Consider the following 27,241-nt stretch of genomic DNA (forward strand, 5'->3'; position numbering starts at 1 on the left):
ATCACTTAAACACACAATTTAAACACACAGCAACTTAAAACAACTGAAACGCACAATAACTCAAACAGCGACTCAGGCTGTACAATCCTTTAACTATTCGGCACACTACTGAAGCTGCAGAAAATACACCATTCAGCTCAAATTCACAAGCATATTTTAATAGACAGCTAGATACTAGTGTGCTGTATTTCCGGGATAGATTTGGACAGTTGATCTAGTTATCCATCTCACTGTGGTTAAAAGAATATGTGCAGTTGGACTGGAATTTGAAACTGGGTACCGGAGCCGCTGTGGTTCTTGGCCAGTATACTTGGATCCAGAGCAGCCGTACAATCTTATCTCCTAGAAAGTTGCTAGCGCGTAGTCGATAGCACTCGAAAGGCTGACGGTTCGTGCTTTGTATTCGAGCCAATTTTTTAAAAGCACAACGTAGAGGAGTGGCAATCAGGAAGAGGTAGCTGCCTCTTTGAAACCATGTGCTAACTAAAGAGAGTCTGTCATTGACTGAGTGATTGGGGGGGGGTGGGGCATCAGCTTCACTACACAGGTCCTGTCAATCACAGGCTGGGGCGGGGCCGTCCCTCTGGTGCACAGAGAGCCTGTTAATCACAGGCTGGGGTTGCAGCCATCTCTCCTTTCTTTCAAATGTAAGGAATCTTACAACACCAGGTTATAGTCCAACAGTTTTATTTGAAAATCACAAGCTTTCCGAGGCTTTCTCCTTCGTCAGGTGAGAGTCAGCCATCTCTCTGGTGCACCTCTTTTCAATCACTAACTGGAGGCGGGGCCATCCCTCCGGCGCACGTAAAGCCTGTCAATCACCTAATGGGGGCGGGGCCATCTCTCAGTGGCACATAGACCCTGTCAATCACTTGCTGGGGGCGGGACCATCCCTCCGGAGCGCACAGACCCTGTCAATCACAGGCTGGAGGCGGGACCATCCCTCCGGAGCGCGCAGACCCTGTCAATCACAGGCTGGAGGCGGGACCATCCCTCCGGAGCGCGCAGACCCTGTCAATCACAGGCCGGAGGCGGGACCATCCCTCCGGAGCGCGCAGACCCTGTCAATCACAGGCCGGAGGCGGGACCATCCCTCCGGAGCGCGCAGACCCTGTCAATCACAGGCCGGAGGCGGGACCATCCCTCCGGAGCGCGCAGACCCTGTCAATCACAGGCCGGGGGCGTGGCCATCGCTCGAGCACACGGAGAGAGCGAGCAGCAGGGGGGCGGGCTCGGCGGTTGGAATCTCAATTAAACCCGCAGCTTCAACCTCAGCCCCAATTCGAGCAGTTGCTCCTCTCCGGCTGCAGACCGCAGCTCTCCCCCTTCCGGAGATGGAAGCTGTCTGGGCCGGGGCCCAGGCCTGCCATCATGTCGGAGGCCTTTAATGAGTGCCCCGATGTGTATGTGCGCCCTCCCCTGCTGCCGGCCTCCCCGCTTCCCTCTGCCAGCCTTTGATGTTGTGCGCGGTCTCTGCGTCTGCCCAGCTGCTCTACATAACAAGGGGCTGCCCGCTCCCTGCGTCACCGCGTCCCGCTCGGCCCCACACAGGAGGAAAGTTTGAGGGAGGCCAGGGCAGGACAGGCTGTGGACCCCCCCCCCCCCGACACCCAGCTTCCCCCGTCCAGCACCGGCCATGGAGCTGCTGTGCTGCGAGGCGGAGACCGTGAGGAGGGCGCTGCTCGACCCCAGCCTGCTGCACGACGAGCGGGTGCTGCACAATCTGCTGACGCTGGAGGATCGCTGCCTGCCGGCCTGCTCCTACTTCAAGTGCGTCCAGCAGGAGCTCCAGCCCTTCATGCGGAGGATGCTGGCCACCTGGATGTTGGAGGTTTGTATTCGAAGGCCGCTGCCACCTGTACCCGGCACCCGATCCTGCCCCACGCCCGGCACCCGACCGTGGCCCGGTTCCCGTGGATCCACCCGGGCCGGTGAATGCGGAGAGTTTATTTGTCACAGCTGCCCGCTGAGGGACACGGGCCGCTCTGAGCTGGTGGCTGGGCCTGAGACCGGGGAGTCCCATGAAAAGTGTGGGCTGGTTGCCGATTCCCACGTAATCAGCCGGGCCGGGCCCGGCCCGGAGCGCCTTGATGCTGCGTCCCATCTGCAGATGGAGCGTAGCCTGAGCTACAGTTCGGGTGCGTCCAGTGAGAGGGGCCACCAGGGCTCGGATCGCGGCCCCCGTCTCTAGCCAGTCGGCCCGGCATAATAGAGAACGGGGACGGGCAGCGGCGGCAACCACTGGACCCGGTGCAGTATTGGTCCGTGGTTTTCCTCGGCCGCAGACTTCAATGTTGTCGGCCCGCGACGCACCAGGCCCGGCCCGACTCTGCGCCGGGGGGAGGGAGATTGAGGGGGCAGAGGGTGTGAGTCAGATTGTCAGATTGGGGGGGGGGCTGTGAGGGATTGTCAGATTGAGGGGGGGGGCTGTGAGGGATTGTCAGATTGAGGGGGGGGCTGTGAGGGATTGTCAGATTGAGGGGGGGGGGCTGTGAGGGATTGTCAGATTGAGGGGGGGCTGTGAGGGATTGTCAGATTGAGGGGGGGGGCTGTGAGGGATTGTCAGATTGAGGGGGGGGGCTGTGAGGGATTGTCAGATTGAGGGGGGGGCTGTGAGGGATTGTCAGATTGAGGGGGGGGCTGTGAGGGATTGTCAGATTGAGGGGGGGCTGTGAGGGATTGTCAGATTGAGGGGGGGCTGTGAGGGATTGTCAGATTGAGGGGGGGGCTGTGAGGGATTGTCAGATTGAGGGGGGGGCTGTGAGGGATTGTCAGATGGTGGGGGGGCTGTGAGGGATTGTCAGATTGTGGGGGGGCTGTGAGGGATTGTCAGATTGAGGGGGGGCTGTGAGGGATTGTCAGATGGTGGGGGGGGCTGTGAGGGATTGTCAGATTGTGGGGGGGCTGTGAGGGATTGTCAGATTGTGGGGGGGCTGTGAGGGATTGTCAGATTGTGGGGGGGCTGTGAGGGGAGTGAGTCAGATTGGGGGTGGGTGCTGTGAAGTAATGTCATTGTAGGGTCTTTGAGGGAGGGAGTGAGTCAAATTGGGGGGGGTGCTGTGAGGGAGAGAGATTGGGGTTGGGGAGCATTGTCAGAATATGGCTGTTGGGTGTGTGTCACATTGGGGGTGGGGATCTCGGTCAGACTGTGGCTGAGGGTTAGACTAGCTGGAACAGGGCAGCTGTAAGAGATGGGGGTGGGAGGGCTCTGAGTGAGATTGGAGGATGTCTGACTGGTTTTGTGTTGGGTGCTGTGAGTCAGACTGGGCATATTTTTATTTTGTTTTGTTTGGAAAGTGACAGTTACTGGTCTCTCAGCTTTTTGGTGCTGCGATTGTGGCTTGAATTCATTTCTTGCTGACTGAACCCAAGGAATGCGACGGATTATGACTGGTGCCAGGGCCTCACTCTCCAATAACAGCACTTTTTATGACCTTGTAATTCCTTTTTTTTGCCCCTTTTCCCCCAGGTCTGTGAGGAGCAGAAGTGTGAGGAGGAAGTCTTTCCTTTGGCAATGAATTACCTGGACAGATTCTTATCAATTGTACCGACCACCAAATGCCACCTGCAGCTGCTTGGAGCGGTCTGTATGTTCCTTGCGTCCAAGTTCAAAGAGACTATTCCTCTGACAGCGGAAAAACTTTGCATTTATACCGACAACTCTATCAGACCACACGAGCTTCTGGTAATTTCACATTCTGCAGCTGTCTGTACAAAAAGTCCAAACAATGTTGCAAATTAGCGTCCGGGACCTATCTATACTTGGCTTCATATCAAAATAAACTTCCAACAGAAGTGTAAATGACCTTTTAAGATTTACACTTTCTAGGAAATCGTGAAGTGTTCAGCTGCAAAAACTCATTCAGATCTTAAACTATACCAAAAATTGGGATGATTCAAATGTTTTATTCACAATATAACAAAGTTATAGAGGACGTTTATGAAATAAATTGCATTTTTATTCTTCGACATTGTAAAATGGATGAAAATGAGATATGAGTATGCTCCATAGTAAAATACATTTGTTGTGTAACGAAGTAATTTAGGCAGCTTTTGGGACCATTGCTTACTGAATCATTTTAACAATGTTGAGTCCAATATTTGACGTGTATTGAAATGGGTGGTATGTCCTTAAAGCGCAGGAGCTGGTCTGTCCCCTCTAACAATGAAGCGAATGGTGCAAATTTCAGTCTGTAGCTCCCTCTAGAGGTAGATATTCAAGGCTTTACCAAAGACTTCACCCTGAATATGTGCCAGTTGTGCTTCTACCATACAGTGGGCTGCTTGTTTGAAATGTGCTCTTTTTAAGACTTTCGGGTATAATTTATTCTCTCTCCTCAATTGTTACCACCTTGTGCTGCATTCTAATGATAAAGGCAACTGTATCTCTTTTGTTAGGAGTGGGAGTTGGTAGTTTTGGGAAAGTTGAAGTGGAACCTTGCAGCAGTGACTCCACATGACTTCATTGAACATATTCTGAAGAAGCTTCCCCTTCCTAAAGACAAGCTGCCATTGATCCGAAAGCACGCACAGACCTTCATTGCGCTTTGTGCCACAGGTATGAGTGGTTCAGTGTCTGCACCAGGTACTGTTTATGTCTGTATAGACAGGATACGTTGGTGGGGGAAGTTTGCACTTGTGATTGCAGTAGTGGACCAGGCTGAACATCTAGTCGGCTATGATTGTGCTTTGAAGGTGTCAAGTAAACTTCAGAAATTTATGATGCAAATAGTGATCCTCCTGGTGATGCAAAATTGTTTTGGTTTGGTTTGTATAGAATTAGGCATGATATTGTGCACAACATCTTATTTATTCTAGAATTTCTTCAGAAGGGTTTTGTGTTAGAACTTTTAGTCAACAAAACATGCTTTCATTATGTATATCATTTATTTATAATAAAAATCTTATGTCAGCATGCATTTCCTGTCAACTTCTTCCATTCTAATTTCCTTTGTCCACATTTATAATGGACCCTCTGTGTAAACTTGTCACACTGTAATTGTACCGTCCTGTCAGTGCAGGAGCTGTAGTGTCATCACTGCTGGAAGGGTATAACTACAATGTGTCAAGTTTACATAGGTAATTTCCATCATAAATGTGGACAAAGGAAGTTATAAATGAAATTTAAAAATAAGGACAGAATGTGATTTTTAAAATTGGGGCTCAATTACGTCTGCATGCCCATAAGATCATAAGAAATAGGAACAGGAGTAGCCCTCTGGGGTAGGGAATTCCAAAGATTCACAACCCTCTGAGTGAAGAAATTCCTCATTTCAGTCTTAAATGGCTGACCCCTTATCCTGAGACTATGCCCCCTAGTTCTAACACTCCAGCCAGGGGAAACAACCTCTCAGCATCTACCCTGTCAAGCCCCTTCTGAATCTTGTACGTTTCAATGAGATCACCTCTTGTTCTTCTAAACTCCAGAGAGTATAGGCACATTCTACTCAATCTCTCCTCATAGGACAACCCTCTCATCCCAGTTATCTCTGCCCTCTAACTGTGCTTTACCTGAAGAATATACTAGGTTTTGACTCCTTGTGTGCAACATCATGGGAGATTGACTAGTATATTAATATATATATTTTGAGGTTTATTTGCGGAATGTCTGTTCTTGCTAATTCTCAGCAATTTTGTTTAGTGCTGGTTGATTGAATGCTGCATATTTCTCACACTTAAGTTTTATAAAGAGATTATACGCCCACTCGTTTTTTCATAAAATCAGAGGAAAGATCCTTTTTGTCATTAGTAATACACACATGGATGGAATTTAACACAGAATCCTTTTAAAGTATTTTCACCCCTTTAAAAAAAAAAAAATGCCAATTAGATAGAAGCATAGTTTGAAAGCTGGCTGAAAATGCTGTCGGTAGCAATACCATGGCTTTTATTTTGCATAGTGCACTAAACGAAGTTCAAGGACCACTCCAATAACTATAACAATAGAAGACGTGTAGTGACCTGCTTACAGAAGGTGGGTCCCTGTTCGGGGATTTAACATATTCAGAATTTTAAAGTCACCTGTCAGTCATTGTCTGAAAGATACTGAGAAAATTGAAATTTTAAAAATTGTGTAGCATTATACTACTAAAGCCCACACAAAGATAAGTATAGACAAGGGAGGATATTTGGACCATCTGGTTTGTCCTCCTATAGAAAATTAAAATCTTGTCCTATTCCTCATCCAATTGCCTGTGAATATAAAATATATGACGCACAGTGGATCAAGAGAAGTTTCTCTGGTGGTCGTGCAGACATTTGCATTAGTAAAACAGTTAACTTTTGACAGACATTATCACACTACTAGCAGTCTCCATTTACGTCAACAGCCAAAAGTTTGATTTTTATCCCCCTTTAACCAATAATGTTCTTGTGTAGACTTTTAGTGTCATATTTACACTAGTTCCTAAAGTGACTGCTAAGGCTTTCTGGGCAGCAGGCAGATCTGTAACTGTTATCTTGATGAGTTCAGTCAATTTGTTTTATATCAAAAACCTTACTATTTTGTTAGCCTAGCACCTTCTGCACTAGTTTCAAATGATGTTTATATATTATGCACAATGCATTACTCTGTTGCTGAGGTGAAGCTGTGTCCCTTTAAGGCTACAAAGTCTAATTGCTGACAAGTAAACACTAGGTGAGGTTAGAGTTTTAATTGTTTGTTAGGCTGCAGATCAAAACCCTGGCAGAAATTGATTGCCAAGTTCCGCACCCATGAGGACGGCCTCAACCGGGATCTTGGGTTCATGTCACGCTACACGTTACCCCACCAGCGAACAAATGTTATCTGTTTTTAATATAACGGGTCAGTTGCTGTCTTTTCTATGTTTCTACCTCTCTATCTCTGTTTTTTTTGTTTGTTGTTTTTTTTGGTGATTTGTATATTTTGTGAGACCTGGCAGGTAACACCTGTCTGTCTGCACACTGATTGCCTTGGCAACGGGCAGTTGAAAAAACTGTCTGTACTCACCAAGCATTGTTCTGTGAATTATAAATGCGACTTCATTTCGAGGATTTCATTTCCACATCGTTCACCTGAGGAAGGAGGTAGCCTCCGAAAGCTTGTGAATTTAAAATAAAATTGCTGGACTATAACTTGGTGTTGTAAAATTGTTTACAATTGTCAACCCCAGTCCATCACCGGCATCGCCACATCATTTTTAAAACATGATTAGTAAGGTCAGCCAGAGGTCATGAATATTCAGGCTGCTTTGTCAGCTAAGGTGTTTTCAGCTGCTGGGGGCCTTTTCTCTTCATACTTTTTTGTATGAGACTTGAAGTTTGATAGAAATTTATGACAGACAGGACATGGTGCACTAACTGTTTTGTTTTACATTTTCCTTTATATCCTCCGGTGGCTTTGTTTACATTAAATTGGATTCAGGCGTATTAAATCATGTAACGCACAATGTATAATTCTGCTGCTAAGGCAAAGCTGTGTTTGAACTGGCCTGTCCTTCTAAAGAATGAACAAACTTGATTTTACTTAGTGCCTTCATCACGCCTCAGGGTGCCCCAAAGCACTTCACATTCAATGAATTACTTTTTGAAGTAGTTATATAGGTAAATATGACAGTGAATTTGCACAAAGCAAGATCCCACAAATAGCAAATAAGTTGAATGATCAGTTAAAATCTTGGTGATGTCAGAATTCCTCCTTCATCTACCTAGGGCAGTGCATTCACTTTTATGGCCAGAAATTCTGGTCGTTTGGCTAGATTGTTGTTTGGTCAGGCAACTTTGCAGATTGCAATGCGCTAATCAACACTGAGCTGTAATTGAGAGGCACCTAGTATGTTAAGCTTGTTTTGCATCTGTGACAAAGTGTGCTGGCTAGAGTGCAGTTTTTAATGTTGTGGATTTCCTGTGGTATTGCTCATGAGTCAGGTAATATGCTATAAAGGAGCATTGTACCATGTCATGCACCATATTATTTTGGTAAGGTGAAGCGGTATCTCTGTTAAGGCCACAAAGTCTAATTGCTGTTAATAGTGGATGAGGTTATTCAGAGTTTAATTTTTCTTCAGGCTGCAGGTCAATCAATACCTTGCTTTTGTTTTGAAGTGTGATTGCTAAGATCTATCAGAGATTATAGACATTCCGAATCCTGTGTCAAAACATTTCTTAGTTGCGAGGGGAATTTCGGTGCCTTCCAAATGACCAATTTTCTTTCCATATTTTTTTTTAAAGTGTGATGCAAATCTGTATGTGTGACACCTCAAGTGTGACAAACACAGATGTATGATAAATATACTGTTTTTAGTGTGTGTGTGTGTATATATATATCTGTATCTCACCACATAGAGTGGCAGGAAGATTTTATTCACACAAACATTGACATATTTCAGGAAAAAATTGCCTTTAAAATATTGCAGATTTCTAGTTAGTGTTGTTGTTAAATCTTTACTTAATTATCCTCAGACTTAACACATGACCTTCTAGGTGACCCACATTGATGTAGCCCTTTTTGAAAAAATCCTCTCCTGCTAGCTGGGTCGGCTGAGCTGGCAAACCGCATATGTGAAATTGGTGCCCTGCCCCCCAGTCCTTTTGTGAGCATGTCAGCTTGAATTCATATCAGTAGGAAGGTCATTTCCATGATTTTCAATAACGAAAGATGAGGAGATGGCTTCGGACAATGGTGCCACACTCTCCTGTTGGAGACGCTTGCCTCACCAGTTGCAGTAGTTAATTAATATGCTAAAAATAGAAGCCACTGATACAAATCACTGCCTGTTGCACAACAAAGAGAGGACATGTGGAGCTTTGATAGCCAAGTTTATGGCCCTTGTTATGGAGGAAAGGACCAGCGGAGATAGAAACTATGTAAGTCTTTTGGAAGCTAGGCATTAGTCACTGGGCCTCTAGCCATTTGCTAGCTGTCTCATTTGCATTGTGAATGACGTTAAAGGAACTTACAAGGTTATTGGGCATTGAAATGCATTCATGTGACCACATGTGGAAGCAGACCTACAGCAGTGTTGGTTGGCAGGGGCACTGTGGCTCATTATTCAGACTTTCATGATCAGTGTGTTTCTGGGATGTCATTTTGCTGAAAAGGGGGCCATATATTCTGATTGTTTTCAATATGTTGTAATTAATGCGCGTTCTCTTTGGCCTGCTCAAATGTAGTTGTTTTATGTACGAGGTGTGTGTTCAAGGTGGGGTGAGTTATTTTAGAAATTTGGTTTAAAAATCATAGCTGATAGCATTGTTTGCATGCATGGATAGCTCAAGATTTTAAATTTCTGTTGTGCCTGCCCCTGCAGACTTCAAATTTGCCATGTATCCACCATCAATGATCTCGACTGGAAGTGTGGGGGCAGCAATATGTGGACTTCAGCTCGATATTGGTGACAGTTCACTTTCAAGTGACAACCTGACAGATCTCCTGGCCAAGATCACACACACAGATGTGGTGAGTATCCTGTTACGCTATTCAAAGGCACAGACAGATGGTTGGCAACCAATAGTTTGTCTAAAAGTAGGTTCAATCTTAGACCTCAAAAATCCACATGCAGTTAACCTACTGTAGGTACAAGCAAGGTAGAACTCCTGTAACATTACATTTCAGGGTACTTGCAGATTTAGACCCTCTGTGGGATAACAGGTTACAATGAATCAATTGGCAAAAATAAATGGGGAAGGGAGAGAAAGGGGTTTAATTTTGGATAGCAGTGAATTCTACATCTTGAATGAGTTAAAATCTTCGCAATGCAAAATAGATTCTTATAAAGTAATGTCTTTAGCAATTACTGGGTCTCCATTGCAGTTTTACAAATGTAGATCTCGTGGTTTAGTAGTGCTACTTTTATTAGGAGTGACTAGGCTGCTTTCAGAGGTACTAGTTAAAAGTGTTTTAGAAAAAGTGAATGTGCATGTTCAGAGGTAAAGATACTGTTGTGCTTAATGACCACTTGGTGTTCTCTTTCTAGTTGCTTCATCTCCCATCAGTGGCTAATTGTGATTAAGGGCACATGATGTGTATGCAGTTGATTAGCTAGTCACAGTACATCTGGAATGCAAGTATGGAACGATGCAGTCATTGTACTTATTAGAAATTTGGAAAGCTTAAAAGGTAATTTTAAGAGTGTAGATTTGTAGTAGTTTAAATATGTGAAACCCAGGACTGCCATAGATCATTTTTATAACATCCATTTTAGAAAATCTCTTGAAAGTAAGTGTTCAAAATCCTGTTTCTATATTGAATTTTGTTCAATTTAAATTGATGTGGCACTCCTGGTTTTCATATGGACTGTTCAGCTGGAAGATAATGAGGGGGAGATAATGCACAGAGGATGGCTGAGATTCAACTTATTACATCAGTGGAAAAGTCCATTGAGAAAGGGGGAGTAATAAAATGCAACTGCTATATTCAAGGTTTTCAGCTTTTTCAACATTATTTTAATAGATCTATTTTTAAAACTTATTAAGTTTGCTGTTACTAATTAAATTAGAGAGTTACTTTAATGTTAAGCAGCAATGTGTTCCATCAGTTGGTAAGTAATTTGATGCTCACATATCATGATGATATCCATTATTTGGCATTAGAGTAGATTGTCATGAAGTGTTGCTGTAGACTTGTGCAGTCTTGCCATAGCTTTAGCATGACATTACTTTCCAGACATGGTACTCTACATTCAGCATTTTCCTGTTCAAAATAGCAGGTACTGTTCAAGAGCAACACTTAGCTTACAGCTGTGAAGCATGAAATGTGAATAAAGTATACATCATGTGTGGTTTTTATTGCATTTGATGGAATGGTGTTTGTGTATGAAGGAATTACTAGTTCTTGAGAACTAAAGGTATATTTTCTTAATCTTGCTAATTATGGTAAGAAATAGATGTTAGTGTGAAGTGGGGGATTTTTTAAATGATTTTTCATCATATATTAGGACCCAATAACAAAAATTGCAGGAACATGCAGTTTTAAAACATGCCCTTCCTGAGAATGTAATTTTGTTTGCAGTAACAAAAGATAACTCCTGATTGCTGCACACCTGCATTAATGATACTTTAACACTTCTCATGCAACTAACAAGCAACTGAAATCCATACAATAAATGTCCAATGGTTTGTTAAATTAGCCGTGCAGCCTGCAATATCTGTCGATAATGGCACAACAATTGAGAAAAGCCAAATTTACTAGCTAGGGCCTTGCAAGTAGCCTGTATTGGAGCATTACAATTAGATTTTTGGTTGGGGTGTGGGGGTGGGGATGACAATTTCAAATACGTTAAGAAGCAACAAGTGTGGGAATTTGTCACTAAAAGACTAAACCCCATGAAGCTACTTGCAGGATCTGGCAATCACTTGGGAACAAGTTGCACAACTTAAAGAACACAAAGACCAGGCATAAATATAACTGTAAATCAGCACAGGGCATGAAACGACATGAAGGAAAGCACTAGCTGTTACATTTGTATATACAAAGAAGGCTGCACTGACACAAACACTAGCAAGAATGCAACAAGTAAGATACTAAGAAGTGAATGTAGGAGGTTTTGAAAATTATGTTATTCGTGCCATGATGGGAAAACTAAGTACTAAGTATTGCAGGAAGGAGTTTCCTTGGGCCAAATCACTGCCTAAATCCCCACTGCTCTTATTTTTAAAGACGTAACTGGCACATAACAGGAGGGCCCAGCGTGCAGCAGGTATTGTGCAATATGACCACAAACAACTCCCTACATATAAGGAAGCAATTTTGATTTAATCGGGAGGTGGTAGCAGGAAGGCATTGGAACTACAGAGATTGGAGCATTGAATTACTGGTATGTAGCATGTATTTATTGATCATAATATGTTGCATAAATGTGTTCTTGTGCATTGATTGTGCACATGGGTATAACATTTCATGTAATGATACCCAAATAGGTAAGTGTGCTTATATACTGCTAATGAGCCACTTGGTCTTTTCACAGATCAATCGGAACCCAGTGGTCAACCAAAGAGTACCGGGTCACCTGCGCACCAGCCATCACCACTGCCACTTGAAGCAGGCACCAGTGCAGATACACCCTAATGGGAGAAGTTTATAGTGATGTTGAGCAGAAAGCGCAAGGGAAGGTACTGAGCACTGATTTAGGGTGGCAGTGGTTGCATTGGAGGATACAGGGTAGACGTCCAGCCTGCTGACTGCCCTTCCTTGATTGTATGGGAATGCAGCCTTAGTGAGGCTGCCTTCCAATGGAAGCTGTTAAATATGTTAGAACACAAGGTTCATGCTGAAGAGTCACTTGCCTATATACCCAGCATTTGAAGGTGCTATATTTAGTCTACCCAGTGGTTGTGCATACCGTAGTCTGCCATTGAGCACACAGTAACACCCATGGTAGTTGCAATCTCAGTTACGCAGGCCATAAGTGAAGGCAGAGCATCTTTTTATGAATACTCCCACTTCTGTAATGCAGGCTTTGGGATCCAAACTCCAAGATGCAGCTGTGGCTGGCCTCAGCTTACTTGGAGAATGATTGCCTGTAATCATGAGGGAAGCATTCTGAAACCTCTAGATGTTAACTGTATACTCACGTAGGTATGTGGCCATCATGAGGGGGAACCCTCCAGTAGTAGTATATATGGAACAGCATAGGACCAGGTGGTTGGCAGTCAGTACTATTGCATAAGACTGCACAAGTGATGGAAGATCCCACCCTTGAAAGTAGTGAACCCACAAAGACTCCAGCAAAGTGGCACTTTCTCCCGCACATCAACAAGCAACACACAAGTTCATGATCCACAAAGGGCAAATGTGATAGTAAAATATTTTAAAACAGATAAATTCTTGGACTGAAAAATGTAATAAACTTAATTGATCATTGTTAAAAAATTGTAGCGTGTCTTTTCATATTTAAAAAAAAACATCTTGGGGGACAACTTTCCAGTGAGTCGAAATGGGCTTGAAATTTGTTGGGGTGGGACTTCCACCCACCCCCTGCCTGCGCTGATCGCGGCCTATTTCCTGGGGTCTGGGTCATGTCCGTTTTAGGATTGTCCACTCTGGACGTATTCCTGGAGATTTCATCACATGACCTCCCTGCTCCAACCACCCCACCTGGTCAAACAGCCTTTTTGCCAATCTCCAATATTTTAATAATTAATAAGTGTTCAAAGAAAATGAGAAAAACACACCATTTTTTCCTTAATGCCCCAATGATTTTTCTCCTGGGTTGCTCGCAGCAGTATCCAGGAGATTAATCTTTAATTCCTGGAGACTCCAAGACAATCCTGGAGGGTTGGAAATCCTGGCACATGGATAGGACAGGCACTGGAGACATTTCTGACACTGCTGCAGGTATGCAGGGGGTCATTGCTATAGTGGCCTGCCACAGCATAATATAGTCCCAGTGGTACCGGCTGAAGATTTAAAAATTTGTTTAACTTCAATTTTTAAAAAAATTGCAGCTTAAACTATTGCAAGCAATTTCTTTAGTTAGAACGGCCCTTAGATTCTTTTCCTTCTTCCCATTACCCCATAACAACGCTGCACGCCAGAGATGTGCCAATGTTACTAAGGTGCAAATGATAGAAAATACACCACAATATCATCCCATTGTTTGCATCTTAGCACATTTGTTCATCCATATTTGGATGGACGTATTATACACTTGGCGTCACTTATGGCAGAAAATCCTGAAAGTAACATCAGATGGCAAGTTGCCAGCAGAAGAGCAATCAGTTTCCCTCCTCTGCTTCCCCAGGTTATGACAGTTTGTTGGCATGGCATTGGAGGAAAATTGGCCCTCTGAAATATTCAAAACTCAAAAAAAAGTGGGGTCTGCTACTGTGATACCGTGTTGGAATCGTGGATGTCTCTGTGTCATGAAAGTTACGTGCAGTAGTGAGCCTCGCTGCCATTGGTAGTGGATGACAGCTGGTTGACTGTCCCTGCAGCTCTTAGTACACAGGTAGCACATTTCAATCGAAGCCTCACAGTTGAACCTGAGTTTTCTGGTACACTTCACTTTCCCCCCATGTTCAGGTAACAGAATTTGTTGTGGTATACTGTGAGCCAAGCAGTTCTTATGTCCTCCTCCTGCTTCACTGTGTCTAAGGTCACTGCAACCAAAGCTGTCGGATAGAGGACTCCTTTCTACTCTTCACTTCCTTCACTGCCGTGATACTGTGAGGGTGGGGGGATGCGTTGCTGTAGTCCATTTCATTTGTTTTGCACATTTAAATTTCAAACTAAACAAGGATCATATCAAATACCATGCCTTTTTCCTCAAACTGCAAGGATAACATCTCATCTCAGCAAAGCAGAATCTCAAAAATTAAAAAAAGGTTTTAAAAAAACCCTCAAAAGACTATTCGTTTATGTATCTGCATACTTTGGACTATAGGAAAGTACAGGACCACAAGATATCTGACTGGTCAAAAACAAAACTAATGCCCCTCAATTCCCCACTCTCAAATATCTATCCAATTCTCCCTTAAGCTCCTCTGCCTTCCTCACAATCTGCTCCACATGTTAACCACCGTCTGTTTAAAGGAGTTTAGTCCAAACTCTATGCACCGTCCATCTCCTAAGGTTGATCTGTGTCCCCTGATTCTAGAGTTTGTGGCAATCTCATACATACGGGGGTTCAATTTATCTATTCACTAAAGAATTTTGAATAATATGCCCTTTGATCCTTCTCTTGAAAATAAACAACGCCAGGCTTTTCAACTTCTTTCATCTTTCAGATGATTTAACCTGGATATCAACTTGGTTGCCTTTTTCTGTGTTCGGTTATCACAAAGTAACATTGTAAGCACATGGATACGTGGAACCAGCTTTGTGCATTTAGTGATTTAATACAGGAGGCACAATGCGGGACTGAAAATCGTGGCCATTCCAGTGGACTCCTGCCGTCACGAGGAAGTCTGCTGGAAAAGCTGGAAACTATGCCAGGACAGATGGGCCGGGTCCTGGCCATGGGCCGAAGTTTGTGAGATGGTCTTGTGGGGGCAGAGCCTCTGCCCACCCTTGCAAGGCCATCAATGTAAGGGGTGCAGGGATGAGGATTCCCTAAACCAAGAACTCATACGCCTCAGCCGTGAGTTGGGACCTGGAGTTAGGTTGGCCTGAACCTAAACCAAACGTGTCTCACTGGGCAGACATGGTGTGGACCACTGAAAATGAGGGGCTGAATGTTTTTATATAAAAGCTTCAGCCTGTGTTTCTTTGATGAAGAGAGAGTGCCTCAGATGCACCCCCAAATCGGCAGAGGCTACTGGTTGGTGTATCCCAGCATTTACACTACCCAACGCCGTGGCTATTCAGCCCCTCTGCATAGGCTCTTCATATTTTGGTTTGCTGTTGACACCAGGAGAACCTCACGTGTACTGTCTACAGTATCCCCCTCAAGGTAGAAGTGTTTTTAGGATGGGGTCATATAATACTCCTCCAGGCAAACTAAACATTTATCCACTCTTTGTGCTGCTTAATGCTTGTGGTTTGGAAGCATATGACAGGACTTGCTCCCTCATCCTGCTTTGTTTGTTTGCAGACTATACTTAGTATGCAAGAAAACAGCAGCCAGGATTGACCGAAATGAATGGAAGAATGAGATCGTTTCCTACTTGTATTTGGTTGAATTGGCAGCTATTAGCATTCATTCAGCTTCTCAATCTGAGTGTTTTGCATGTGGAGTAACAGTGGGGTGATGCAGCTACAGTACAGAATAATAGTGCCGTTCCATCAGACTCCATTCACAGTGGAAAGCAGGGTGTAGCAGGTGACTCTGTGCCAGTGAGCTTAAAAATCAGAGAAGTGAGTTTTAAAGTATTTCTAAGGGTGGGTGTAAATAATCTTTAACCATTTGTGTGCTGAAGTAACAGTAGTTTGCTTTATACACTGTTAGTATAAACTCTGCCACTAATGTATTTTAGGATTTCAGATTGGCTTTTATGGTATTCTGTGTTACAGCTTGGGTGATAATCGTGTACTTTTATTAGTGCTGAAGAATTTAAATAACATGTTTTTACACATCCTGTGGAATTTGGCATTTAAATAAAATGTGTAATGCAAAATAGAAAACAGAATAATGTTTTTAGCCTGGAAAGCAGTTTTTAAATCATGAGACTCACCGACCCATATTTTCAAAAAATTGTTGGATGTTCACCTTGTACGGTATTAAGTTGAGTAGAGCCTTATTTATGAAGAATGGTGACTCATTCATAGAGACTAAAGTTTAATTTTATACTCAAACCAGTGGGACATTTTGTCAAAATAATTTTCTGTTTTAATCTTCCTGTCTAAATTCATCGTTTTTTTGAAAAAAACCTGCAGCTATCCCTTGTGTGAAAACCTTCAGTACTCTTCCCTCGTTCATTTACATAAAATCTTCAATACTCCCTCGTCCACTTATAGAAACCTACAGCCGTCTTTCACCTCTCGCCCCCTTCCTAGTTCATTTAGCAGAAAAATAGTAGGTTCCTATGTTTTAGTGTTGCTAGGGAAGAACACCACGTCCCACTGCCAGATTCTAATTTCCTATGTTCTTTTGATCCCTGTAATTTGAAGCAGTGGAATGGATCAGCTACTTTCCACAAGCTGTTAACAGCCGGTAATAATAGGTACATCATAATGGTTAAAATCAATCCTAGCTGATTATTTTTCTTTCTTGCGCTAATGTGTGTGTGAGTCTTTAGTCTCAATCCATAATTTGTTCACTTTTCTTAATTAATCGAAAATCTTGGTGATTAGGACTGCCATCTGCTTTTTGCTACTGTGCAAAGGGAGAGAACCTTACACCACTTAACAAATACAAATATTTAACGGCCAGCTTTGTTAGTTATATGTGGCTCAAAAGCTACTATCACATACAACACTTTACAAGTTTGTTGTACACTGATGTTAAACCAAAACAAAACTTCAGTATCCCTTGAAACATTGATTGTTATTTCAACTAATACTCTGTCAACCATAACCTGTTAAATGCCTTTGTTTGTTTCCAAGGGGGATAACCTTGGATGTATTTACAAATAGTTTTCCTTTAGCAATGCAAAGGTGTTAGCATAACTCTAGAATAATGTCCTAAATGGACTGCAGAACGCAGTGGTGTGAGATGCTCTCGGAGGCTTGATGCCCATGGAGTATAATCTCATGCCCACCCCCTTGCATCTCCTAGGTACTTTATAAACCCAGGCAGAGATTTTTTTTTGATGTTTTGACACTCTCAAATTTACCAATTGGGGAGCCGAGCCTTGTGATTGTTCTGTAAAGTCTTAATAGCCAGAACTGAAAGCTGTATGCATGTAATGACCAGAGGTATTGCAGTGCTTTTTTAAAAAAAAAATTCACACTGCAACTACACACAGTGTGTAACTTAAATTGTATTTTACTAAACACAAAATGGCTACGATACTCATACACCAAACATTGCAGACTTGTAACATTTATATTTATTTTTAGAATTTTTTTCTCCCCGTTAGGGTTCTCTTGTGTTGCGCACCATTTTTCTGTTGCAAAGCTGAGATCAGGAACTTGTCTGTGGAACTGTGGGCATGAAGCTACATCCTGCCACTCCATGGTGCAGAACAAAGTATGCACACCTTGTAGTTTCAGTTTGATTTTGTGTTTTATAAGCAGAACCACTTCCGTTTTCTCACCTTGGATGGTTCCACTTGTAGTTGATGTGCATGAAAAGTAAAATGGCTGCTCTGTTCACTTGCCATGGAAGAAAGGGGCTTGATAAAGTTTGATGCTGAATTACAAAGAACATCGAGTTACATTGAAACTATAGCACAGAAACGCGGCATTTGGCCCAACTGGTCTATGCCAGCATTTATGCTCCACACAAGCCTCCTCCCTCCCTACTTCATCTAACCCTATCAGCATACCCTTCTATTCCTTTTTCCCCTCATGTGCTCATCTAGTTTTCCCTTAACTTCATCTATGTTATTTGCCTCAACTGCTCCTTGTGGTAGCGTGTTCCACATTCTTACCACTCTTTGGGTAAAGAGGTTTCTCCTGAATTCCCTATTGGATTTATTAATGACTATTTTATATTTATGACCTCTAGTTTTAGACTCACCCATAAGTGGAAACATCTTCTCCATGTCTACCCTATCAAACCCTTTCATAATCTTAAAGACTCCTATCACGTCACCCCTCAGCCTTCTCTTTTCTAGAGAAGAGCCCCAGCCTGCTCAATCTTTCCTATAGGTATAACCTCTCAGTTCTGGCATCACCCTTGTGTATCTTTTTTGCACCCTCTCCAATGCATCTCTCCCCTTTCTATAATATGGAGACCAGAACTGTGCGCAGTACTCCAAGTGTGGTCTAACCAAGGTTCCATACAAGTTTAACATAACTTCTCTGCTTTTCAATTCTGTCCCTCTAGAAATGAACCCCAGTGCTTGATTTGCCTTTTTTATGGCCTTAATAACCCACATCACTACTTTTAGTGATTTGTGTATCTGTACCCCAGATTCCTTTGCTCCTCCAACCCATCTAGACTCTTATTATCAAAGTAGTATGTGGCCTCCTTATTCTTCCTACCAAAATGCACTACCTCACCCTTATCTATATTGAAATACATTTGCCAATTTCATGCCCATTCTGCAAGTTTAATGCAGAACGGTGTGTTTTTTAAGTTAATATAACAGTAACTGACTTTTGTTTCTAGTCAGCTCTTTAAAAGAGATGAGCAGTCTATTAGATTATCTTACCCGTTACAAAAGATGGCATCCACACATTTTACCTGAGTGTCTCGGGCATTCCTTAACTGTTACAAAGGTGCACATTTGGCTTTCTCCATCCAGTGGTGGCACAATCATCTCAAGCCCCACTCCAGGCCTTGAGCAAGTAATTGAGGCTGATGATTCAGTACAGTACTGAGGGTGCGCTACATTGTTAAAGGTACCATGTTTCAGATGAGACATTAAACCAAGGCCCCTGTTCAGGTGGACCTAAACGATCACATAGCACTATTCACAGAAGAACAGGGAGTTGTCCTGGTGTCTTAACCAACATTCATTTCTCACTCAACACCACCAACCAGATGAACTAGACAATCTTTTTCATTTGCTGATTATAGGACCTTGCTATCTACAAATTAGCTGCTCCTGCAAAATAAAAAGTTAACCTATTTGGTTGTAAAGCTCTTAGAGACACCCTGAGGATGTGAAACGCACTTTATAAATGCAAGGTCCTTCTTATCGGACTATGTGCAGTAATGGTGTGTTAGAGTGTATGCATGAGTGAGGGGAGGAAGAATAATATCTAAAGAATGGTAGTAGTGCTGAGCTTAGGAAAGACTTCCAGCTTCACCATCTCCCACTTCATTGATACTCTCCGGTCGCAGGATTTGTATATTGGCCTCTTCAAAACCATGAAGATCGGTGTCCTCCTCCCATTTTGGTATACTCCCTCCTGTTATGTTCTACTTTGGCCTGCAACCAGTGAACTAGTGCTGAGATGTTGGAAATTTAGAGAGCACATATAGTGACGTGCAGGTGCCCATCCTGTATCTTAACATCTGTGAATAAATGAACATGCATCATGAACCAGGTTTTGTTGGAATCTTGCTTAATGGGATCACCTTTTACAGTAGTTCCAGTTCTAAGTTACAGTTGGAAAGTTTGCCTTGCTAATAAGAAGCAATTGAATAAAGCCTCTGGGTCAGATGTGATTCAGGGATGGGTTTATATGATGAAAAATGGGAACTTAGACTGTTTGGGGAGGAAGGCTGACAATTAGCAGATATAGTTTAATGTAGATAATTGTAAAGTTATACACTTAGCAATATGAAAAGAGGTTGTAGGGGCAAGTGGCTTAGATTTCTTCAGGGTCAAATTGGACAAGTATCTTGAAGAGAATACATCATCAATTTACAACTGCAAGGAAGACAGACTAGATGGACTTTTGGTCTTGCCCAGCTTTGAGATTGTCTGTGTTACTATGTGATTTAGGCATGCATATGAAGGTATGAAAGAGCTGAAATGTTGTCTGATTGCTTTGCCTTGGGCTGTAGTTAAGCTGTAACACTTAGTACATGTATGCTTTGCCCATCTATTTGGTATATGATACTACTGGGTAGTCTTAACTATTTTCTTTATGATCTACACCCTGTTCCTCTGGACACAGTACTCACCCTTTCTACTAACTCCCACGCAGTCTGCACCACTCTCCTGTGAGGAGGAAGCCCTTCAGCGCCAAGCAGGGTAATTCTTCTTTCATCTATTTCTGAAGGAGCAGCTGCATCAGTGAATGGAGAGGTTCTGTGCAGACGTTGCACCATTCTTCAGTAACTGCAGTGATTTCCTGACTCCTTTCTTCTTACTGCAGAAATAAATCAGTTTGCCTTTAATTTGTAACTGCAGCTGTGCCAGATTCTCTTTCTCTTCGACCCCCCCCCTCCCCAATCCAGACTAGGAACTGGCATTGAAATTGTAAATAGGCTGAACCCAGAAGATCTGGTGGGGTCAGCTGTTCCTGTACGTGAATGTACAAAGCCTGCAGTGCGCAGGTCCCATAGCCCGAGTGTAAGACAGGAAAATCTACCCTATGTGCAGAAGCTGAATTGGTGCTGGTGGAATGTTGCCCCAAGTGCTGGATTCCCAATCTGTCTCTAACCAGCAGTTCAGAGTAACTGGAATGCTGCACAAAATGCTGCATCCCAGGCTGCCTCTAACCTGCAGTTCAAAGTATGAAATGTAACAAGAAGTACCAAACACACTGGTAGGTGTAGAGTTAATATTTAATATCATGGAACAATTCAGTAAGCTTTCAATTTGCATGTATATTTATGTAACATTATGGGAGATCCAGTGATCAAAAACTTGGTTTAAAATAATGGGTTTTAAGAAGATTTTTAGAAATGTGGAGAGTTCAGAAAGTATGTCCGAGGTGGCTGATGGCTCTGCCACTAATGGCTGGGTAAAAGGAGGGGAGATGCAGAAAAGACTAGAATCAGAGGGCTGATGAATACGGAGAAGCATTTAGAGGGTTTGAAGTTGAGGATAAAGATTTTATTTGACTGGGTTGGAGACAATGAGCTGTTGTAGGTCAGCGAAGTTAGGGGTCTGGGTGAGTGAGACTTAGTGTGGGACAGGATACAGACAGCTGAGTTTTTTGGACAAGTTTGAAATTATGGGGGATGGGAGGCCAACAAGGAAGATATTGGAGAAATCAAATCTAGAGCTAACACAAGTGTGGATAAGGGTTTCATCAGCAGTGGAGCAGAGGTAGGTAATGTTGTGAAAGTAAGTGGTTTTGATCATAGAATCTTATAACACAGAAGGAGGCCATTCGGCCCATCATGCCTCTTTGAAAGAGCTGTCCAATTTAGTCCCACACCCCAGCTTTTTCCCCATAACCCTGCAAATTAGTCCTCTTCAAGTACATGTCCAGTTGCCTTTTGAAAGTTCCTATGGAATCTGCTTCCACCACCCTTTCAAGTAGTGTGTTCTAGATCTTAACAACCCTCTGTGAAAAAATGTCTCCTCATTTCTGCCCTATTTCTTTTGCCAATTATTTTAAATCTGTGACCTCTAGTTACCGACTCACTTGCCAGAGGAAATAGTTTCTCCCTATTTGCTCTATCAAAACCCCTCGTTATTTTGAAAATCTCTATTAGGTCTCCCCTTAACCTTCTCTGTTCTAAGGAGAACAATCTCAGCTTCTCTAATCTCTCCACATAACTGAGGTCCCTCATCCCTGGTATCATCTTGGTAAACCTCCTCTGTACCCTCTCCAAGGCCTTGATATCCTTCCTAAAGTGTGGTGTCCAGAATTGTACACAATATTCCAGCTGAGGCCTAACCAGTGATTTGTAAAGGTTTAACATGACTTCCTTGTTTTTGTATTCAGTGCCCCTATTTACAAAGCCAAGTATCCCATACACTTTCTTAACTACCTTATCAACTTGCCCTGCTACCTTCAAAGATTTGTGACTATGCATCCCAGATCCCTCAGCTCTTGCACCCCCCTCAAAATAGTACCATTTAGATTATACAGCCTCTCCATTGTTGTTCCTACCAAATTGCATCACTTCACACTTATCCGCATTAAATTTCATCTGCCATGTGTCTGCCCATTTCACCAGTGTGTCTGTCCTCCTGAAGTCTGCTACTATCCTCCTCACTATTTACTACATTGCCAAATTTTGTATCATCTGCTGACTTCAAAATTATACTCCCCGTACCCAAGTCTAGGTCATCTATACGTAACAAGAAAAGCAATGGTCCTAATACCGATTCCTGGGGGATCCCACTGCTTACTTCTCTCCAGTCAGAAAAACATTCATTCATCACTACTCTCTGCCTCCTATCCCGTAGCCAGTTATGTACCCAAGTTATCACCATCCCTTTAATCCCATGTGCTTCTATTTTCCGAATAAGTCTGTTATGTGGTACTATATCAAATGCCTTTTGAAAGTCCAGATATACAACATCTGCTGCACTACCTTCATCAACCCTCTCTGATACTTCATCAAAGAACTCAATCAGGATGATGGATATGATTTGGTATTTGAGATGAACAGGACTCCAAGGGGGTGAAGTTGGACATGGGCGGAGATGCAACACAGGAGGGATTGTTTTTGCCGCCTGCTATAGGACGCGCCCGATATTCTGTTCTATTGCAGTCAGTAGAACACTGAATATCTAGCTCAGGCGGGGTGTAGAACGGGTGACCGATGTGATACTGCCTGTTTTGCGTCCCCGCTCATGTCCAATTTCAGCCCCCATGGCTTTTGCAACACTTAATTTAGCCTGAGTCAGTGGCTGGGAAGAGGGATTTAATCAGTGGCAAGGAACAGAGTTTATGGCTAGGACTGAAAGTGGTGGCTTTGGTGTTTCCAATGGAGTAAGCATAGACTGATCTACAACATAATATCAGACAGGCAGTCTGGCTGCACAGTAATGCAATTTATGCTAAGCTACTGCAAGTCAAAAATGATTTGCCAAGAGACAGAAAAATTAACTAAAATTGGTAATAATGATTTGTTAGTGCTGGAGTTAGATAATAAATTAGTCCATCTTTAGTATCTCTCTCTGCCTTAAGATGTATTCTGTAATTAACTATGATTAGAATATCTCTTATCCTAAAATGACTGCATGCAATTGATTCTGAATGTACAGTTGTAATAAGTTTTGTGTTTCATTCACAAGCAGTTGGAAAATACTTCTGAGGTTCTGTTGTACTTTTCCTTAGTCATTGACTGTCAAAATACAGAAACAATCATTCATTTTTATTTGTTCTTGGAATCATGTTTCATTTAAATACCAGTATCTAACTGTGTAACAGTAATGTTTCTTTACTAAACAGTTGGTTTATATTAACTTAACCTCTGATTGAGATACTAAGAGTAAACTTACTGTTAAACAGAAACAAAATGATTGCAAACCTGGAAAGAAAAGTGAAAGAGAACGTGGACGACAGAATATGTTACTTCTTCCTTCACCCTGCAGCAGAATAATTGAAGTGTTTCACAGTGTGATATTTACCAATGCCTCAGAAGGTATAGATGTTTATGGTTTATCTTTTTCCCATCAGGATTGCCTGAAAGCTTGCCAGGAGCAGATTGAATCATTGCTGGTCAGCAACCTGAGACAGATTCAGCAGCACCAACAGCAGAGGGATCCCTCAAAGAGGGTGGATGAACTGGACCAGGCCAGCACTCCCACAGATGTGAGAAATGTAAACCTGTGAGGCTGCTGGAGTGGAAAAGACCGTGCGTGGTCTTCCCTTTGGGAAGAAATCTTTTTGTTTTTCCTTTTAAAAATGCTCCCACATAGAAACTATCTAAAGCTTCTTTTAGAAAAAAAACTGATATTAAAAACTCTGGTGCCTATGGTGTTCTGCAGAAGGGAATCCCACCGTATGTGTTTGCATAATTGCTGTTACATTATCAATGATGAACATGCTTAAAAAGCATAAAAATAGCTAGCTAAATGCAGGCCTGTGTATGTGGGATCAAATGATTAGATATTTACTGTTCTATATTATGGTGCATACACCCTTTTCAGATTTAAGGAAATGTGTGCGTGATTTGTGGCTCAATTTAGATTGCAAAGCAATAGCCTGAGGGAGTGGGGAGGGTTGCTCGGAAATAGTCTTCTCTTTTATGAGTGAACCATCTTCAGTGTAGAAGGAATATAACTGCCTTAATGTATTGAACCTTTTATCTTCCAGTGAAGTTTTGTTATTGACAGGATTGCTGTGTGTGTAAAGCTGTACTGTGGGTATATATTTTGCCTTAAATAATCAGTGCTTGTGTGGAAGGTTCTTTTTTGAACCAACTTTAATTTCTCTCTTGTGTGTGTCTTGGATATTTTGTGTATGTCTGTATATTTCCTCACCCTGTGTCTGTATGTCTCTCCTCCCCAGTGTCAGTGTCTATGCCTGACTCACTTTTCCCCATGTGTCTGTCTGTCTCTCTCACTTTTCCCCATGTGTCTGCCTGTCTCTCTCACTTTTCCCCATGTGTCTGTCTGTCTCTCTCACTTTTCCCCATGTGTCTGTCTGTCTCTCTCACTTTTACCCTTCTGTCTCTCTGTCTCTCTCACTTTTCCCCATTTGTCTCTCTGTCTCTCTCACTTTCAATGCGTCTTTCTCTCTTTTACTTCTTTGTGTCTGTGTGTTTCACTTCTTTTCCGTGTGCCTGTGTGTGTTTCACTTAACCCTGTGTCTGTGTGTGTGCATGTCTCACTTCTTTTCCCTGTATCATCTATTTCTAATTTTGTTTTGTCTGTCTCATTTCTCCCTACGTCTATGTATGTCCCTATTCTTTCTGGTTCCTTCTTCAGAAATGGTTCATTCTACTCACAGCAGCATTGTTAGCTCCAGGTAGAGCTGCTCCTCTAACTGTGGGCCAAACTTGAATGGGTCCAGGGAACTCCTGACCCAACTGCCAGTCAGCTGATCACACTGCCATGGAACTCTGCATTAGAAAACATAAAACAGGGTTGTCCAGGTTGATGTAAATCTTTTGGCATCCCTATTGATCACACATGGAGATTTCAACTGTTTGACTACCTAGCATTTTGTGTGCCGAGCGGAGAAACTGAATTATATCCTTCCACGTGAAAAGAGGCTTAAAACTTTTCAAAGAGAAAAACTTCCAAACATATATTTTGTTTTTTTTGTGCAGACATTGGCCCACAGTTAGCATTATTGTAAACCATTTCATTTGAAAAGCACTTTGAATATATTTCCCAAGGGATGAATGGAATGGTTTATGAAATTGACTTGTTTTTGTTTCCCAGTATCTGGTGTATTATATAATTATGGTGTTGCTGGAAAAAGAAACAACACTTTGTTTGGAAGACATTCCTGTTTGGGTTGCAACATTCCACAGATGTTCAGTAACTTCATGTATTTTCAGTGTCACAGAAGGATCTTATGTGCCTCGGGTGTGCCAAGCCATGGGCATTTGGATGAGAATCATTGCTGGTGCAAGAAGCAGCAAATATCATGGTTCACAACTTGTTGTCATTTAAGAAAATTTGTATTCAGTCTACTTGAATTTTTCTGCTCCGTCGTTAGGGCATGGATGGTAAAGAGTTGGGGCGGTGTTTATTTGCACATGTTTTGATAAAGGTCTGAAATTTGCAAAATGAAGCTATTGATTGAAATGTTGAACTAGGGATTTGTGAAAGGCTGGACGAAAGAAAGTATTTTGGGAAAATAGATTTTTGCTGAAGTGACACAGCCTGACCTGGGTTGATGAGGGTAGAAAATGGAGTACGAATCTTTATTTTGCGCTGCTATGAAAAGCTATGATTTGTTTCATTCTTATTCACATTAACAGTACTTGGCTGTATTGTTCACTGAGTGTGCTGCTATTTTATAAACATTTTTATAATATATTATTTTACCGCTTAAGTTTCAAAATCCTGAAGTAGTGGGTAATGGAAAATGAGTACATTGATTTACTGGAAGTGCCCATGTACAGTTTTTTCCAATAGTGTTTCATGATTTTCTTTTTGTCACATTCTGCAAAGACAGCATAGTTACCTCAGGTTTACTGGACAATAAAATGGTTCCCATTCACAATACCTCACACTTCTACAGTTTTTGGGGAGCCTTACAGACTTTGTTGCTATAAAGAGATAAGGTTGGGCACACTGTAGTGCAGTGATGCCTTAGCTGTGAGATGCACAAGCAGGTTGCACAGGCATAAGGCTCCCTTCTGGGCTCAGTAACATTACCATGTACCTCATTTACTTTCAGATGCACAACTCTGTTCTTAAACTTTTTGCTTTACTGAGTGTGATGCCATATCAATCCAATGTTATTCTCTCACAATGTGCTCTTATATGTTTTGTGGTTGTTCATATGATTAGGGATGAGTAAACAGCATTTATAGTTTGAGTACAATGTGGAAAACTTGTGGGGAGTATATGATGTTCAGTTGATGGGTACAAGGCTGATTTCAGTAGATTTGTGAATAAATGTAAGAGGTCTTGTTTGTTCAGTATTGAAAAGACTTTTTTATTCAACTTATAATGACCTTGATTGGATCATAGATGGTTTTATGGTGTGAAGGAAATAGGCATGTCTTATGGACAATAAAGTCACTTGGTCCAAAGTGTACGTGTTTATGTCTTTTTCCCTCTTTCTCATCTTATTTTCTCACTTGTCACCCAAAAAGTGTCAACTCTTTGGATTATAGTTTTCATTTAATTCTATTATAATGCAACATTATTCACAAAATGTGTGCTAATTCTCTGAGCACATTTTGTTAAGTTGGTAAAACTAAACTTGTACTAAGACATCCATTCTATTTAATTTAGTGCATAGAGCAGAATCTTGAAAGGGAAATATAACCGAGTTGCAAATGCAGCCATTTCATTGCATTCTTTACATTGTTTTTTGGCAGAAAGACAAGAATCAGACTTTATGGGAATCGTATATTCAGAGCACTATGCCCTGGCTTACTAAACATTGTGGTGCTATGTCATATGTAATCTTATTACATATTTGGGATATAATGCTATTGAATAGTGGTGGTTCTGTATAAAATTCCAGTCTTGTAGCATAGTTTCGGGATTCTGTTGATTAGTGAGACCATCCATTTAAACAACCTGAAACATCCTGGTCTGTAAGACATGGGTATTCTTACCTTTGAGAATCATTTTGTTACAAATACATTGCTTTAATGGAAGATTATAGGACATGTTAATACTTCCCATTTACCTCAGTTAAAGTGGCTCTCACATGTTCACATGTGAGTAGCCACTACCCTGCATGTGCCCAGAGTGAGGATAAAGAATTCCAATTGACCATTAATACTGCTGATGTGAACAT

At 42.2% G+C, this 27,241-nt stretch overlaps 1 protein-coding gene across 5 annotated transcripts; it reads left to right on the plus strand.

Annotated features, from left to right (window-relative positions):
* Positions 1–1,183: 1,183 nt before the first annotated feature.
* On the plus strand, positions 1,184–26,527 carry ccnd2a (cyclin D2, a). Of its 5 annotated transcripts, none has more exons than XR_010967068.1 (7): positions 1,184–1,831; positions 3,470–3,685; positions 4,399–4,558; positions 9,270–9,418; positions 9,936–10,078; positions 11,618–11,774; positions 23,486–23,571. XR_010967068.1 is itself a non-coding variant. In XM_068004874.1 (6 exons), exons 1-6 carry the CDS (start codon positions 1,637–1,639, stop codon positions 25,524–25,526), a joined length of 1,047 nt encoding a protein of 348 aa, XP_067860975.1. In that variant the 5' UTR covers positions 1,184–1,636; the 3' UTR covers positions 25,527–26,527. The 5 variants fall into 5 exon arrangements, 2 of the variants coding, with proteins under 2 accessions (XP_067860975.1, XP_067860974.1); XR_010967067.1 differs by lacking the exon at positions 23,486–23,571 and adding an exon at positions 11,925–12,829; XR_010967069.1 differs by lacking the exons at positions 9,936–10,078; positions 23,486–23,571 and adding an exon at positions 11,925–12,829.
* The last annotated feature ends 714 nt before the right edge of the window (positions 26,528–27,241 follow it).

Source organism: Heptranchias perlo, chromosome 24, assembly GCF_035084215.1.
Source record: "Heptranchias perlo isolate sHepPer1 chromosome 24, sHepPer1.hap1, whole genome shotgun sequence".
NCBI lineage: Eukaryota > Metazoa > Chordata > Chondrichthyes > Hexanchiformes > Hexanchidae > Heptranchias > Heptranchias perlo.

Coding starts and splice junctions, on each gene's coding strand:
- ccnd2a (XM_068004874.1), top strand. CDS start 1,637: ATGGAGCTGCTGTGCTGCGAGGCGGAGACCGTGAGGAGGGCGCTGCTC. Junction 3,686..4,398: donor TCAGACCACACGAGCTTCTG/GTAATTTCACAT, acceptor CTCTTTTGTTAG/GAGTGGGAGTTGGTAGTTTT. Junction 4,559..9,269: donor CATTGCGCTTTGTGCCACAG/GTATGAGTGGTT, acceptor CTGCCCCTGCAG/ACTTCAAATTTGCCATGTAT.